This window comes from Anser cygnoides, chromosome 5 (assembly GCF_040182565.1).
Source record: "Anser cygnoides isolate HZ-2024a breed goose chromosome 5, Taihu_goose_T2T_genome, whole genome shotgun sequence".
NCBI classification, from domain to species: Eukaryota; Metazoa; Chordata; class Aves; order Anseriformes; family Anatidae; genus Anser; species Anser cygnoides.
Window position 1 is genome coordinate 2504661 of NC_089877.1, and position 17443 is coordinate 2522103.

The 17443-nt window shown below is 34.6% G+C and overlaps 1 protein-coding gene across 39 annotated transcripts in view; it reads left to right on the plus strand.

Moving 5' to 3' along the window:
• The window catches only part of IRAG1 (inositol 1,4,5-triphosphate receptor associated 1), a 109374-nt gene that overhangs the window by 73149 nt on the left and 18782 nt on the right, over nt 1-17443 (plus strand). For 38 of the 39 annotated variants that reach the window (XM_066997306.1, XM_066997317.1, XM_066997307.1 and 35 more), the window contains 9 exons: nt 4955-5055; nt 7524-7594; nt 8478-8651; nt 9653-9730; nt 10186-10235; nt 10655-10696; nt 12265-12849; nt 15017-15095; nt 17228-17348. In XM_066997306.1, coding sequence (XP_066853407.1) covers nt 4955-5055; nt 7524-7594; nt 8478-8651; nt 9653-9730; nt 10186-10235; nt 10655-10696; nt 12265-12849; nt 15017-15095; nt 17228-17348 — 1301 coding nt within the window. The remainder of the gene's footprint in view (nt 1-4954; nt 5056-7523; nt 7595-8477; nt 8652-9652; nt 9731-10185; nt 10236-10654; nt 10697-12264; nt 12850-15016; nt 15096-17227; nt 17349-17443) is intronic. The other variant, XM_066997339.1, reaches the window with a different exon arrangement.

Sequence of the window (17443 nt, forward strand, 5' to 3'; positions counted from 1 at the left end):
GTTTTATTTGCAGATAAATTTAAAAAATCATTAAGTGATGATGGTTTTGCCTTTTAAATAATGTATATCACTGATAAAAAGTAGTTTTACGTTCTAACAGTTTTTTGTTGTTGTTTTTAATAAATTGTTAGCTTAGCTGAAGTAAAGAATTACCAAGTCACAGGTTACCCAGATCGTCCTGTTTGATACAAACCGTTATAAAGGAGGAAAGGATTTACAATCTGGCACATCCTCAATTAAAAATGTATCACTTACTGGATTTGAGGACACTGTATTCTACACTTTAGGCGAAAACATCCGCTACTTCAGCATCATTGGAAAACATTGTCAGCAGTGAACTCTACACTGATATGTCATGCATTCTGTCCAAATTGCACATTGTGCTGAGTGTTAGTTTCCTGGCTTGAGATAAACACCATAGATGGATACAAGTTTATCAGACTTCTAGCTGAGAAGAAACTAATAAGTCAAGAAGGTGGTTTGTGTATTTGGTTTTCATTTATTTATTTTGCTTTGTTTTTAACTCTCCCATGTGAAGAGTATTTGAGAGTACCAATTAGCCTAATTCAAAGCACTTTAACCCCTTGTTTGGAATGTCATCTGAATTAAGAGCATTTAGTTGAACTCTGTGTGCTGTCCAGTTAAACATAGTGGAAGTACTGAACATTTTAAAAGTGTTCCATAAAAAATAATTTCTCCCAGCATAAATCAAAAAAACTCATAGTTAGGTGTCATTTTTAGCCACTTCTACATTTTAACTTAATTAGATTTGTTTCACATTAAATTGATATGTTTTTGCTGATATCCTGAATAACTGATTTTAGGCTTTTAGCAAAGAAAATTAGATCCTTAAAAGTAGGTTAAAAGATTTATAGTATCCTACTGTTTGTCCTACACTTTTAGCATTGGTTGTGAGATGCCTTCTTTATCTCTTTTCACGTGAGAAGTTTTGTCTTTTTCCAGCTTTCTCTTCTCGTTGTATCCTGACCACTATTTTTCTGTCTAGTCTGACTGCTGAGGAAAAGCATGTCTCAAGCTCATAATATTTTTGTTACACACATTATTCCATCAGTCAAGAGTCTGCATTTATTCTTTTCTTCTTCCTGTTTAAATGTGTGTTCCACTTTCATCAAATCACTGCATGTTACTTGTTTTGTTCTGAAGATGTCCCATGCTCATTTTGTCTTTTTTTCTGTCTCTTTCAACTAAATATAGTTACTACAGAATTTTATTACCTTCCTTACAAAGCTCTCAATTCAGCACTTCACTTAAACATATAAAATCAAGGTTATTTAAAACCCCATCTTACTCAAAAAACTGCTCTGAGACATGTTATTTGTCTGAGGCCTTTCATGTGAGTATCTGTTTTGGACCAAATTTATTCTGCAATTCAGTCAAGTCCTTTCGTTATTTTCTGAGGATGAGGCCATGTGGCAGAGGATTTGTTTTTCAATGATTTAAAGAATTCAGGTGGTATACAGGAAAGCTTTATCATCTGACTGTTCTGGCATGGTAGCCCTTGTAGCAGGGATGCATTTTTTCCATTGCTGTTCAAATCCATCCAAATTTGGCTGGATTATAAAACTCTTTAAGCATGTTTTCTGTATGCTTAGCAAGGGCTTGGTAGAGCTTAACAGCCAGAATCTCTGCAGATCCCATCTACCCTGAGCATCCTTGAGCCTCTTCTACAGCATCTTCTAATATGGACAAAATTGCATTTGTTATCTTCCCAGCCCTGCATAAAACCCCTCCAACAGGACTAGATAGCACAAGATCATCCTTGTAGAGTGTGTGAATGGATTCTCATGTGAACCACAGAGGTGGAGTCAATTTTACCCTCCATTTGTATGGGAGGAAGGCTTGGGACAAAAAGTGAACAGAGACTGATAGCAAGTAGTCACTGGTACTAGGAGGTGAGGCAGCTATTGCAGATGGATGAAGAACAGTTTTGTCTGGAAGCTAACATGGAGAGGGCATTTTTGGGCAAGCAATAGGAAGGTGATGGAAAACCTCTGTCTCATCCTTGTGCAGTTGTACGATGTACAAAAATATAAGCTTCCAGTTAGAGCTCCTGTTCCAAGATCTGCATATATCAGTCTTGAATGCTCCTTGGGGTATGATTTTTCTTTGTTTCTTTGAATTCACCTGGCCTTGAGAAGAGCTTCATGTTCTAGCTCTTATTGACAGTCCATATAAAAAAGATTTGGACAATAGGAACTATGAGTTTCCATCTATGTAAAAGTTGAACTGCTATAGTTGCTGACTGATTAGTGTTTTCTACCTGACCTTAACTAGCCTTGACTATGGTCTTTTCCATTTTTTTTCTTTTTTTTTAAAAATGACCTGTTTTTAGAGTCTTAAAATGGAATTGAGTGATTTTAAGGCTGATGTTCTTATGTCATGAAAAACTTGTACTCTTTGGCAGTGATGAGATTAGTATAAACAATGTGCTTGTGTACTCAGCGTGGCAATCACCTGAATTTGTCATTGACAAAATACAAAATAAATAACAAATTGTCATAGACAAAATACATTGATACTTAGTAGCATATTCAAGAATTCTACTAAAAATTGTTTCAAGTTATTATAATACAATATTACTTGTGTGCTTGTATCGCATAATAAATGATGCTTTTACATTTTTACATTCACAATGTTACAGGAATATTTTTCATAAACTTAAATGTTCCTATTTTCTTGGCATGTTTCCTCTCCTGCTCTCCTATGATCAAAAATGTAAACTTGTCCGGAAAAGTCATATGAGACTTATGCCTTTAGAGCCATGTAGCTGTGTGGAATGTATTTATTTATTTATTTTAGTTTTAAAAAATAAATAAGATTGAATTTACAACCAAACCAAGAACTCTAAATCTGATGTCCAATTCAAAACTTATTTTATTTGCATTTGAGAAGAAAAGTTGTGCTATATGCTGCATTATTATACTATTTTCAAAATTCTTCTAGAGTTCTTTGAATTAACCAGAATATATTAATTCAAGGAGAGTAAAATGTTTCACTTAAAGATGTTGAAAGGTGTATCTGATACCCAACAGCTACATGACTACTAATATTTTTCTGTATGCATATAATTTCACTTCAATTTATACTCTTGGCCACTTGTTTATTGTAACAAACATTATGACTACACTAATTTCTTCACCTGACATTAGATGACTGAAACAAAATTATAAATTGATGGCCTTCATTTTGAAGAATTGAAATTTCTCTGCTCTAAAACTTAGACAATAAAAAGCTGTTATAAAAACACTAATTTATGCATTTAAAGAACGAATCGTGTAGTAGTTTAGCTTATCAAGTCAATCTTAATGAATATTACTAAAGTAACTAAACTTGTTCTGAATTCATTACATTTGTGTCAGCCTGTAGCAGGTAAGCATTCTTAAAAGGAGTAAGCATAATTGAGAGTAAATGTATTTCAGTAAAAGCAAAATTAGGTTTATAACAGCAGAATGTAAGTGGCATTGCGCTATGGGTAGTAAACATGTTCTTTTAGCAAATTCAGAAATGTCATAGAATCACAAAATGGTTTCGTCTGGAAGGAACCTTTAAAGATAACCTAGTTCCCCACCCTCCCACCCCCAACATCATGGACAGGGACACAAACTTCATCTAATCCAATGCCAATGAAAGTAAAAAAAAATAAAATAAAATAAAAAAAATCTTAGGGAGCTTTGGGATGTAGTTTCAAGAAAAATTTAGACTCAAATGACTAAATAAGGAAGCCAGTTACATTTTGAGAACTTAGAATTATTATTATTATTATTATTATTATTATTATTATTATTGGATCTTACAATCTGATTGATGGCAGTTCCCTGCCACTTTGGGGAAGCTTTCATTCCAACTATAATTACTTGCACTGCTATGGTATGTTCTATACAGGATTTTACTTGAAATTAAAAATTGCTACCTTCTAAAAGGTGCCTACACTCCCTCCCTGCCTATGCCCCCCACCCTTCCTCCGCAGAATAATTTTGCATTAATCCCTTTTTTGATTTCTTGACCAACTGAAGAAACAGGATTGGTTTCGTACAAGAAAACCTTTCAACAACACAGAGGTTGATTTCATTTGATTTGTGTGTTTGTGAAAGAATCTAAGTGTAGTACATCGTGGTAGAAATCCACAGTTCTTTATTCCAACTTGATACGTCTCCACATCTCCATTTGGGATATCTCACAGAAAACAGATTCCTTCTCTTCAGCTCACTGGCATCATTGTGGTGGAAAGTGTGGAGTTAAGTCCTAAGGGCAAGTTATCATATTTTTTAAGAAGACAAGTGTACATTGATATTTGTTGCCAGTTTCTCTTGTCACTTAAATAAATTGCATTGTTTTTATTTAAATATTGCAATTATGTATTCTTAAAATATTTTTTCCAATTAATGGAAGGGAAAAACAAGTAGAAAACTGACAAGATGACCACATAATTTTATTTATTTATTTATTTGTTTTTTCTGGATAGCATGTGCAAACTTAATATGATACTTATTCAGGTTTTCATGGTACGCAACTAGTATTTCAAAGTTTGTGTACCTAAATTAGCCCTGTTATACAAAGCTGTTTTTCACTCTTGCATTCAGCTCTTAAGTTCTTTAGGTGTTAGACCCATTCAGTAGAAGAATGGATTGTTGTGTGAAAAAATCAGTTTGTCTACCATTATAAGGTTTTCCCAGAATTTGCATGCCTATTAAGTTAAGCTTGTGTGCATTAAACCTTTGTAAAGATAACAGTCCAGGTCTCCATCACTTCTTTTCAGCAGTTTAACTAAAGGCCTCTAATTCACATATGTTTTATCAAATAAAATCTAATTCTCACTTAGTTCAGTCATTTTCTCTTTAAGCTAAATTGACAAATGCATTTTTATTTTTCACATCAATGTTCAGTGTTTTGAATTTCTGTTTAACTACACTTTTATTTCTCTCAAATCATTCAGGACACTACTGTTGAAGGAACAACATGCAGTACACCTTCAATTGTTCTTCCAGAGAATGCAGTTATGCCTGATGTAGAAATTGATAAAAATCTGGTTAACAGGTACTACATAATACATTACCAATCTATGTATAAATTGTACAGTAATTCCAGGATCTGTGTAATATTAAAAGATTATTGATATGTCTTTGTAATTAGATTATATTTTATTTCTATTTTGATTAATTTGGGGTACGGGTAAGTGGGGTGATGGGAGTACAATTGATACTGCAAGAGTAGAGTTTCATGTGTCACTAATCCTGCCAACCTAAATTGGTGTCCTTCAAAATTTACATGAACTTTCTAATCTTTCAGAATAGCATAATTTGAAACTTAAACAAAAATGTGAATTTAAATTTTGTACGTTTTTGACTAACAATTGCAACTTTTGAAATGCATCTTCCTGTTAGCAAATAAAATATGGCCTGGTGAGGAAAAAATTATCTGGTCCTTCTGTAGGCATAGAATGGTGTGTGTGCCCTACAAGGATGACTGACAGTTAAATTTCTCATGTTCTATGCATGGAACACACTAGCCAATGTGCAATACTTGTCTGATGTCCAAATTTTAAACATTTACTTGGACACCATCCGTAGGCAATTGACATGCTGGTGGGCAAGTACCCCACCCTCCCCCCATTGGAAAATTTTCAATTTAGTAGTTAAATCCCTGATTCTGGTCTATTAATTACATAATACCAGTAGTGCTGCCTTGAATTATATAAATATTTCTGTTGAAGCAAGAAGAGCTTTGTAGACTGATACAAAGTTATGAAAGTTATCCTTGTGGTTTTTTTTGTTTTGTTTTTTTAAATCTTACTGTTCTTTCAAATAGTGAAATTTTTCATGGTATGGTCAGCCATCAGTGTTGACTCTTGCAATTGGGCATATCTTATGTAGAAAATCTCTTTCATCTGTTTCTTTTCTGAATTAAAGAACTAGCTCTATGACCATCTTTTGGCAGTATTCGTAGTGTTATGCTGAAAAATACATGTTGTAGAAATGATATTTGCAATCTGTTAGAATTGTTTTCTCTACTGAAAGGAAAATGTAGCAACAAACTGTTGTTTGATTGTTCTTACAAACAATCTGCACCATCTTTAAATTACTCAATGTTTTTAATGACGGAATGTGTGGTTTTGGCAAAAGATGCACTTGCAATGTATGACAGTTTGTAAGGCTTAATTGTAAGTTCAGAATTTCCAACGAGGTTTGTGATAATAAAAATAATTTTCAGGTTTTAACAATAATTTTGGCAGGTATTTAATTTAAATTCTATTTTTAGCATCTTATAGTCTTGTCAACTGTTGAAAATACTTCTTAACTTTTTTATTCTAGTATATTAAATATATCTTTGAGAGTGCATATACCTTCCAGTCATGTGCATGTTATCTTTATATTGAATTAAAGCAGATATTAATAACAATTTAAGCTGATGCTGGTGAAGCTACTGTTATTGCATATGGTATGCCGTACAAAAATTGTAGGTAGCTTGTTGTTGCTGGATAACTTTGGGTTTGTTTTGTTTTGTTTTCCACACAGGACAATATTATTAGATATTAGAACATATTCTAACACTAGTCAGCATCTTTAAAATTCTCTTCTCACTTTTTTTTTTCCTCTGAAAAAAAACCAGATGCAACAAGTTTAGGTTCCTTTTTCAGCTCTCTTCTTTCCATTCCTGTCTTATATCTGTTCAGTCCTCCTTGCTGTTTCAGTGAAAGGACATGGAAACTGAGATGGGACTGCTTTCCTGATCTAGTGAGATAAAATATCAGTTGAAAATTGAAGTAGATATTTTTTCTAAGATAAACAGTTGGAAGAACAAAGTATAACAACTAAACACAGTAATTTTGAAGCAGAAGTTTGGGGCCATTCAGGTAGGCCAGGCAAGAATAGCACCTTGAGGTTAGGCAAGTTACTGAATTGAAATAACAATCCTGTCTGAAGCTGAAAACTTCAATTTTCAGTTGAATTAGGGTTATTTTTAATCTTCTGATAAAACATAGTTCTTGACCTGGAAATTGAATTTACTGATCTGATATTAGACTTGAATTATGGGAAAAAATAATCATGAAGTATCAATCAAAATCGGTACTATAATTTGCTTGTATCCTTCAAATGTACCTCTCTGAACATCAAGATTGTTTAAGAGTTAGAATTATAATGCAGCCCTATAAAAGCAGCATTACCTGCTGGATCAGCACTTAATTTTCTGATGTCGTTTAAGATATTTACCTGCTATGTCAGTGTGGCAGCCTAAGAAATTATCTTAATCATAAAACTTAGTTTAGGAAACACTATCAACTTACAAAGACTAAAAATTACTTTTTGTAACATACCTATTTAGGTGAGTTTCATGTCATGATAGGAATAACTACTTGCTTTAGTTTGAGAAATTGAAAGTTTACAGTATCTGAGGTTATCAGTAAATGTCAAGTAATTTCTGTAATATTCCTTTGTTCTGTAGTCTTCCCTTTTTTTTTTTTGTGGCATCTTCCCATAATTTTTTTCATTTATTTTTCTCTCTAGACCTCGTAGTCCTCATAGAAGACATTCTAACCGTGCCACTAGGAATTCAACAAGTTCATTGACTTCTGTTGGTAAGAAGTGATTATTCATTCAAGCTAGGATGTTTTCTCTGAAAATGTGACATGCAATGAAGATGTAAATAGAATCACAGAATCACCTAGGTTGGAAGAGACCTCCAAGATCACCTAGTCCAACCTCTGACCTAACACTAACAAGTCCTCCACTAAACCATATCACTAAGCTCTACATCTAAATGTCTCTTAAAGACCTCCAGGCATGGTGACTCAACCACGTCCCTGTGCAGCCCATTCCAATGCCTAACAACCCTTTCGGTAAAGAAGTTCTTCTTAATATCCAACCTAAACCTCCCCTGGCGCAACTTTAGCCCGTTCCCCCTCATCTGGTCACCAGGCATGTGGGAGAATAGACCAACCCCCACCTTGCTACAGCCTCCTTTAAGGTACCTGTAGAGAGCAATGAGGTCGCCCCTGAGCCTCCTCTTCTCCAGGCTGAACAACCCCGGCTCCCTCAGCCGCTCCTCATAAGACTTGTTCTCCAGACCCCTCACCAGCTTCGTTGCCCTTCTCTGGACTCACTGAAGCACCTTGATGTCCTACATACAGTCTGATTGTCTTGACTGAAGTTTTCTTTCATGTACATGCACATCTGTAATGCATACATAGGGAGTGCATGCACAGGGAATACTGATAACGTTTTTAGATAGTGATCGTGAGTTTATGAGCATCTTTGACTTAATCTCAGTGGGTAATCTGTGGTTTTGATGACTTGCTCTAAAATTGTGAATATAACAGCATTATAAAATTAACAGTCAGAAATTTTATTTAATGTAAGCTCGAAGTTCAACTTACAGATGTTTTGTGCTGGTTACTCTGAAATGCAGCAACCTATCTGGATACATGAAATACAGCTGTAATTCTGATGTTTTCAACCCAGATAACAGTGGTCACGTGATTGATTTGGTAAATGATCAGCTGCCAGATGTCAGAATATCAGAGGAAGACAAAAAGAAGAACCTTGAATTACTAGAAGAAGCAAAGAAAGTGAGCGAGAGGTTTCTAATGCGCAGAGGCAGAAAATCAAGAAGTAGCCTCCCAGAATCACCCACAGGTATGTGCAGATTCTGAAGATAAGATTTCACATTGTACTTCAAAGATCTGCAAAGGCATAAATAAATATCTACTGTAACACATATATTGCTACTGTAGGCATACACTTTGTTAATTTGAAGGTTAGAATCCCTCTGTCTCTCTTCACAATTCAGTATGAAGCAGAAATGACCAATCTATATTCAAATGTAACAGTAGAAGACAATGTTTGTAGGTGTCTGAATGACACACTGCAGACACTGTAATAGGAAAGCAGGAGCTATTTCAATTGGAATCTTAAAAAAGTCACAAATTTTCTTGTCAAGATTTACTGCCTAGAGATCCTATTGTACATAAAATTAAACCTTAATGACTAGATATGAATATTGTGGAAAAACATACCACCCAGACATAATTACACAGACTTTTATTCTAAATATAGTTGTAAACTAAGCTAACTGGACCAGATCTTCCTTTAAAAATGATAGAATAAAATATTTTGTTCTAGAATGTCATTTGAAATTATTTTTCCCTCATAGGAAGTGTTTGAAAGCTAGGACAAAATTGTCATTTTTATTGTGAAATAGGACTTTCATTTAGCTTTGAAATACCTTTTCAAAACAGAATTCTGTCTTAAAATCAGCTTGACACTTTCTGTAGGGAAAAGAAAACTAAATCTTTTTAAGTTAAATTTCTCTTTTTTTCTAAATTCCTTGAGTTCTTCTCTTGTGCCCACTCCTCTGCGATGCTTACAATCTCATAAAACTGAGGGGAATGATAATTCTGGGTATCAACAAATTTTATTAGTTTGTGCTACGTATATGAGATAAAACTTACTCTAAGTTCATAATTGGCAAAAACAATTTGGCAATTAAAGTGACTCGTCATACTTGGGACAAACACATGACTGTTTGATAACTATGAGATTAATGTTTTAATCTTGCATGAATTAAAAAAAAATCAGAAACCACAAGCCTAGAGAATAAAATTACTTTTTTATTTGTGTCTCTTGTTTTAATGAAGCTGTTTCCCCTACACTTAGTCCGAAAGTTTCACCAGTAGCATCTCGGAGCAACTCTCTCACTCTTCCTGTTCCATCAGGTAAAATGATCTATGCAGGTTCAAACCTTAAGTTATTAAAAATAAAAAATAAAATAAAACAAATTTTCTTAGTATCTCTGGAGAAGCCAGAATCTATACATTCAAGCATCTCCTGAATATGACAAAGCTCTTTAATACCTATGATATATAAGTAAATCTTGATATATGATGATGTATAAGTAAATATTTACTTGTGTTTTTGTTATATTTTGCTCCTGTGGTGCTGCTTGGCGACAGGTTCCTTTTTATTCTTTTCAATAATAGATGTTTGAGAAGTTCTAGTGTTCTTTCACTTTTTGTGTTTCAGATTTAATTTTTCCCTTTTAAATAATATTTTGTGCATTGAAGTTTTCATCTTAGATGTAAGTGTGTGTGTATGTGTTTGCTAATGTTGTGGTATTAAAACTTTTGAGCAAAACCATCAGGATACACTTTAATCACACATGTCTTCCTAGGATCTGATGCATGCGAAACCACTAGCGTTGAGTCAGTATCACCAGGGCCGGTAAGAAAGAGCTGAATAATCTGCACAGTAACCTGATTATTAAAGGACTATATTATATTACACTGTTCTGTTCGTCCCTGAGGAAAATAGGAAGTTTTCAATACTATTTTCAATACTAAAATATGATTATTAACATGTTTTCTTGCAAACTGAGAAACTAATAAATGTTAATTCTGAAGACCAAAATCCATGACGTAATGACTGCTGAAGGATCACAGAGAACTGTGAAGTATAGAAAATGGAAACATATATATGATCTTAATCTATGGGAAAAACCAATCCCTAAAATTACTTCATAAATAAATATAATGATGTAAAAAATATTTAAAGTTCATCTATTAATATTTGTATATAACGCAGCATAGATGTCAAAGAAAATTTTGTAAGACATACACAACTTTCTTCCCTCTTTTTGCTAGAATAACAGAACTGTGAAAGAAGATGAGAGGCAAACTGCAGAGGTAAGTGTTTGATATGGTGTTGTACAAAATCTGTTGTTTTTTCTAAGCACATATGACTTATTTGTGCAGCTAAAAAGGCTAAAAACTTTACTAAGTGAACAGAAAAGCAATACTGAACTAAGAAAAAAACAATACTGAGCTAAGAAATTGCAAAGCACCTGGCAATATAGTGATGAAAAATGGGCTACAGCTATCCTGTGTGTCCTATTATGAACACATTTTCATTCCTGCTTTATCTTAATTAAAATCAATATGCTAAGTACCTTCAGAATTCAAGGAAAAAAACCTACTGTAGCCATTTCAATGTACACTGGTGTTTTAGACAGATGTCTTCTTCCAGACCCATTTAATTTAGCAGAAGAGGTTATTGTACTTAATATTCTGTACGACAGATAGGATGGTACGAATCTGCACATCTATTGGCGAAGCATCTTAGGTGAATGCTTCCTAACTTGGTTTAGGTAACATCAGATGGCCTGATGGCCCTTTAAAGAGATTTTCTCATAAGTGGATTAGGCAATGCTTTGTGTGTGTGTGCGTATATATATATATATTTCAGCAGAACTTTGGAGCAGTAACTACAAAGGGCAGGAGTAGCAATATAATTAGAGCAGAGCCCTCAAGTTACGTTTGTTTGCTGCCTTAAATTACTGATACAAGTGCCCTTAGACAAAAGTTTAGATTCTGTACCAGAGTAACCAAGAAACAGGCACACGTTGTTTTGCCCGTTCTCTTCTGGAGATTGCAAACAATTATAACCTATGGTAATGCACACAGAGATTTTGAACAGCTTGCATGCATATATTCTATACATCTGCCTCAGTTGTCTCTGCATCTTGCTGTATCACAGTGAGGGCAGAATGAGTAACATGTCTCTACCTTCCTTCCCCACTCCTTAAAGCTGTAACTTAGAGCCTGATTTCACTGATATGACTTGTGGCTTGTTAAAGCTGCATGACAATGAGATCCTGTGCACTCAATAGAACAATGCAAATTATTAATCCCAAGGAACAATGTAATAGAAGAAAGTATGGATTGGTGATCAGAGTAATGAAGTACATATTAGTGAGACTTTTTAGTAGTACTAAATTATATGAAATTAAAAACCCCAGCACGGAGGGAACTAGAAATGAACATGGAAACATGAGAAACATGGAGACAAATTAGTATGTTTTAACTTTTGTGTACAAAAACCATAATTTTTTCCTTGGGAGGTGAGGAACTAACAGGAAAAAAAAAAAAGTCAAATCAAAAAAATTGGAAAGTAACAGTGCTGTAAGATATAGGGCTCAAGGTGTATACTTGGGCAAACCTTACATTATGATGATGAGAATCCTAGCGCTATGAGTACTTGGAATGGCAGGATGTTATCTCAAAGGTTCAGAGAAGAGAATTCCAATTCAGTGTTCTTTCAAGTGCCCTTCAAAAATTATTTCCATTGTCAAAAGCACATGTTTAAAGGCAAACATCAATGAAAATGACTCTATATGTGGAAAATCCATCATCAGAGCAGGGGAAAAGAGAAATCCACTGTTGTTTCTCTGTTTTATATGTGTCTCTACTTTCAGAATGCTGCTAAGGGATTAACGGATCGAAGGCCAAATGATCAAAGGAAGATTTCTCAGGGAAGGCTGGTTCCACGTTCTGCTGGTTTTGAAAACTCCAAAGAAAAACTGTCAGAACAAAAAGAAAACTTTGATCCGCGTAAACATATAGATACTTTGCCCAAATGCTCCCCTTCAGGCAGTGATGGTGGCAGAATGTCTCTTAACACTTGCATGAATGTTTGTGAAAATGAACTTGCAAAATCATTCCTCAAGAAAGCAAAAGAAAATGATGCTCCTTTAAGAACCTATTTACCAGGAATAGGAAATACAGATCCAAAACTAAAAATTCCTGTTCCAGAAATGAGGGACCATAAAATTTCTTGTAAACCAGAATTTAAACTATGTGGGCTGCGTCCTCCTCTACTACGAGCTGTATCATGGGATAGCTTGGAGCCTGGACAAAAAGATAAAACACCTTTAAAACTACCATCTGAGGAAGAGAAAAGCTTTGGTGGTAATAAATCCAACAATCAATTTAAAGCATTCAAAGACCTCCAAATCCAAGTTCAGCCTGTTCGAATGCAGAAATTGACAAAGCTCAGAGAGGTGAGTCCTAGTTATCAGTTGTATCCTGTTTTAAAGTTATTTTTGCATCTTACTAAACTTTCAACTTGCTAGCATTATTTTTATTGTTGCAAGAAATGTATGTTAATATAATGGCAAACAATTTCAGCAAAATAAATACAATATTGTATCATTTTTCCTTTCCAACTTTAGTAAATTGTAACCTGTAACTAAATACCATGAAGTTACTATTTCGTAGTTCTTGTCAAATACGCCTCAACTGCGCTGTTGTCTCCTCCTTATGCATGTGCTCTTGCACATAGGGGGTTTTGTCTTCAGGAAAAACAAATTGTAATACTGGTGTCGAGGAAACACTAATTGCTTTCATTGTGGCAGAAAGGTGAGTATAAAACACAATAATTCATTTTTGCACAGTTTACATGAACTATAAACAGGAAGCAGTTGATTAACAGCCATGTCATTTGTAAAACATACTTTGGAGTAAAATGATCTATTTTGGTTTCTAAAGAGTTTTTTAGATCTGAAGAATCTTTCCTTCCTGAGGATATAACAATATTCTCTTTAAAAGGGTCACTTACGCTCTTTTCACTTCCTTTACTTCCCTGTACTATGCTTTTTCTGTTCCTTCATAATTTTCTTCAGAACCAGAGAGACAAAATACTAACTGGCTGATTTCTGTGTGAAAGGGATGAGACCTATGTATAAACAGAAAGCTTTAATTTGAAGTTGAGATAGTTGTTATACTTTTATATAAGGGCTTACAAGATCTTCTGTCTTGTACTATTTGTAAGTTTTCTTTGGATTTAAAAATCATTTTTGCTTTGTTCAGCTGAGTGGTTTTGTGTCCTGTTTACCTCTTGGCATTGTCCCTTTTAAGGGTAGTTGTCCTGTCATTCAAGATTACAGGCCTTTGCAATATTGTTACATTTACAAGATCTCAGAGGACAGGAAGTGTTTTTAGCATGCATTTTTGCTTATTGAACATCCTCAGAAAATGTGCCCAGAGTTTTTGAACTGAGTGCCCCTGAGAGCAGATAAGCAGACTTAGAGTTTTGAGTTCTAACATGGTGCAAATCTGTCAGCCTCTTGAAGGACAGTATTGGACTCTGAAATCTGTAAATTAATCTGTTGCTAAATAGTTGTCTTAAATGTTTGTCAAAAAGAACTTTGTCTGAAATAATTAAACCCTAAGAATTAACTACTTTATTAAAAAAGTAGAAATAGCATGGAATGATGCAGCAACTAATGTGTATAGGACCTTTAAAAGGGGGAGAAGTAGTAGTTCCTTCCCTTAACATCATAATATTTTTTTCAATCTCCGCTAGTTAATACTTTAAGACAAGTACAGGGCTGACAGATCTGAGGACCTCAGATTTTGCACTTTGGTTACTTCCTTTCCACTGTAGTGCTTGGGAATGACAGCTTGGTTATTCATCTTTTCTTGTTTATGTAACACACATTCTTACTATATATGTACTGGAAATGTTCATATAGAGGCACCTGAGCCATATGACTGTTTTCGTAGCTGTTAAACAGCTATAAACAGAATCAGAAAATTAATACAATGTGGCATGTAATTCTAGTTATGCAGGATTTGAGCTCTGACCAGTTGGAGTTGTCTACTTATAAACAAAAGCAGGTGTTTACAAATTTAAAATATATTTGAGAATATGAAAGTAGGAAATGAGGAGATGATAGAAGGAGAAAAGATAATGATGTGTAATCCCGAGGACTGTATTCTTCCCTACCTGTAGGGAATAGTGGTACAGTAACAGTGAAGCATTAACTTGCATCTACTAGCACACCCAGCTTTGGTGTGAGTAAATCCTACTAATTCCATAAGGTGGCAAAATCTTTGATATCTGATTTTCTGTACTTTCTCCTTTCTGGAATACTAGCTTGCTACTATGTTTTTTTCATATTCATTTACTAAAATTCCCTTTTTGTACTTGAGTAAGGGGCCCATATTGCAAATCTCTATTCACATGACCAGGATTTTTGCTAAGTAATGCATGTATGAAATTTGAAATATGTGATACTGATATTGTAATAACTATAACTTCATGTAAATATCTCAATTATGTTTATTAACTAAAGTGAATGTTATATTTAGTGTTCATTTGTCAGGTATATTTATATTGAGATTTCTAGTTAAGTTACTTGTAAATGTTACTGTTTTTCTTAACAGGAGCATATTTTGCTGAGAAATCAAAATTTAGTTGGACTTAAACTTCCTGAACTTAGTGAAGCAGCTGAACAGGAAAAAGGTGCAGTACCACAAAAATGTGAAGGAGTGTGTCTTTGTTACACACTGATTTTTTTAAATATAATTAACTGATACAGAAAATAAAACATTTCTTACTTTTTCAATTACAATACTAGACGTACTGAAGCAGTCATGGGGGAGGGTAGTAAATGGTGACTGAGAGACCAGTAAAACTAGTGATGTTTTTTGATTTGGCTGTTGATTAGGCTTGGGAAAAAGAGGAATGCATCTTCTGATCCAACAGCCAATAACATGCCCTTTGCTCTGTATGGTTCATGCATGGGGAGCAGGAATAGAAGGATGCAATGTGAGAGGTGTGATGGTTTGTATGCTCTGGGACTGTTTCACAAGACCTCAAAGCTTCTGTTACGCAGGGAGATGGCTGAGATATTACGCTTCACGTTACCTCTGAAAACAGTCTCATCTTCCGTTTGAGTGAGACAAGATGAAAACAGGCTTCTTGTCCTCTACCTGTGTTTAGAGTTTGTATCTTTGGATTTTTCATATGTGGTAGTATTATTCCTGTCGCTCTGCTAGTACGTTTCCTAGAAATTATTTAGTGGGCCTTGTTTGAAATTGTAAAATAGTTGCCATTTTACTGGTCTGTTAAATAATTTGGGCAAATCTGAACCTTCTGAGAGGAAAACATTACAAAAAACTAAGCATTATTTTATTCAGCTTTTCAACCAAGAGCTCTTGAGTATCATGAACATCCTGAAGTCTACTACTCATATAAATAATAGCACATTAAAGGTCAAACCCTTGTCCTCAATGGGGAAGGCAAGTGAGGGGTCAAATCCTTAGCTTGTTTGTTAGGGAGACTTACTTCCTTACATTGTCATAGAAGCCACCTTTTCTTTTTAAGTGGAGCTGTAAATTTGCTTGAACAATAGCAAGTAGCCAGCTGCTTTATTAGTAGTATTATGAATCAAATATACTGGCTCCATCATGTTTTGTTATTAATGCCAAGTTATTGTGATCATCTTAGTAAACACAACTGTGCATCTACAGAAGTCTAGATAAGTGAGCTTTGTTAGGCTGGGGACCTTGTGGTGTTAGGCTGTGTTTCTGTGAGGACATACACAATGGTTCGAAAATAATCAGACTTTTAAATATAGAAGAAATGCACAGAACTTAAACATAGCTGGAAATAGGAAGAACCTACTGTTCTTTTCTGCTTTTCATGATAATGTTCTCCACATTCAAAAAATCTGAGATTCTTCACACAGTTATGAACATCTAAGAACCTGTCTGTTATGCTAAATGAACAGGAAGCCTGGGCAAAGGTATCTTCCCAGGTCTCTGATCAAACTGGGGATCCTGACTTTCCTACAGGAGAGTCCTTCCATAAATTATGGCAAGAGGAGAGGATAAGGTAAATACTATATATGAAATTAAATAAAATGAAAATAAAAGTTAAGTAAAAAGAATTTTAAAAAAAAAGATAATTTGAGACATATCTTGGTCTTTATGAAAGTAACACAAGTAGAGAACGCAATTGCTACCTTTTTGTCCTGTTTCAAAGAAAATACAGTGTGAACAAGTACATGCTGTAGATTCATCATAAGTGGTGCATAAAGTCTGTAGTATAGTGTATTATACTAGAAATATTATTGGCAGGTGACACTGAAAGCCTTATAAAATGACAGTACTCTACGAAATTTAAGCTAAAATTTTCAGAAATGATTTAACTGTACTGCTAAAACACACATGCAAAAATGCTAGGTTAGATGTTCCAGTAATGAATTTGGATGCAGTCTGAATTGTAGAAAAAAATGCAATAGTTATTTTTAGGTGCATTAGAGACTGTCAGAGCACAAATTACTTCATTCTATCTAGATAAAGAATGACAGTTGTAATGGTTACTCCTGTTGCCTCTGTTCAAAGGGAAGACAGGAGGAGTGAGTGATGCATCCTTACTCAATAAAGGAAGTAACGTTATGCATTAAGGGGTGGAGAACCTCTTCTTGTTATCCCACTTTTGTTCCCAGCAGAGGTGGGATGAAATCCTCATTGACTTTTAAAAGGCTCTGCTTAGGTTAGGTCCTACTAGACTGTGAGATGATGACTTCATTTTTAATGTATACCTTCTCAAATAACATTAAAAAGATTTTTATCTGCACATGTCTTTAGGCCCTTCACCTCTCCCCTCTCCCACTGAAGAGGAAGAGACAAAGAATAGCTCTGATGTCATGCCCAGCATTCCTGATGTATTGCTGCGAAAACTACGTGTGCACAAATCTCTTCCAGGAAGGTAAAAGCTCTTCAGAAGTAGCAAGACATGATTTGGGAAAGGCATACTAATGGTTTTCAGTGAACTCCCTTTATTAAGTTCCATTCAGGGGGGAT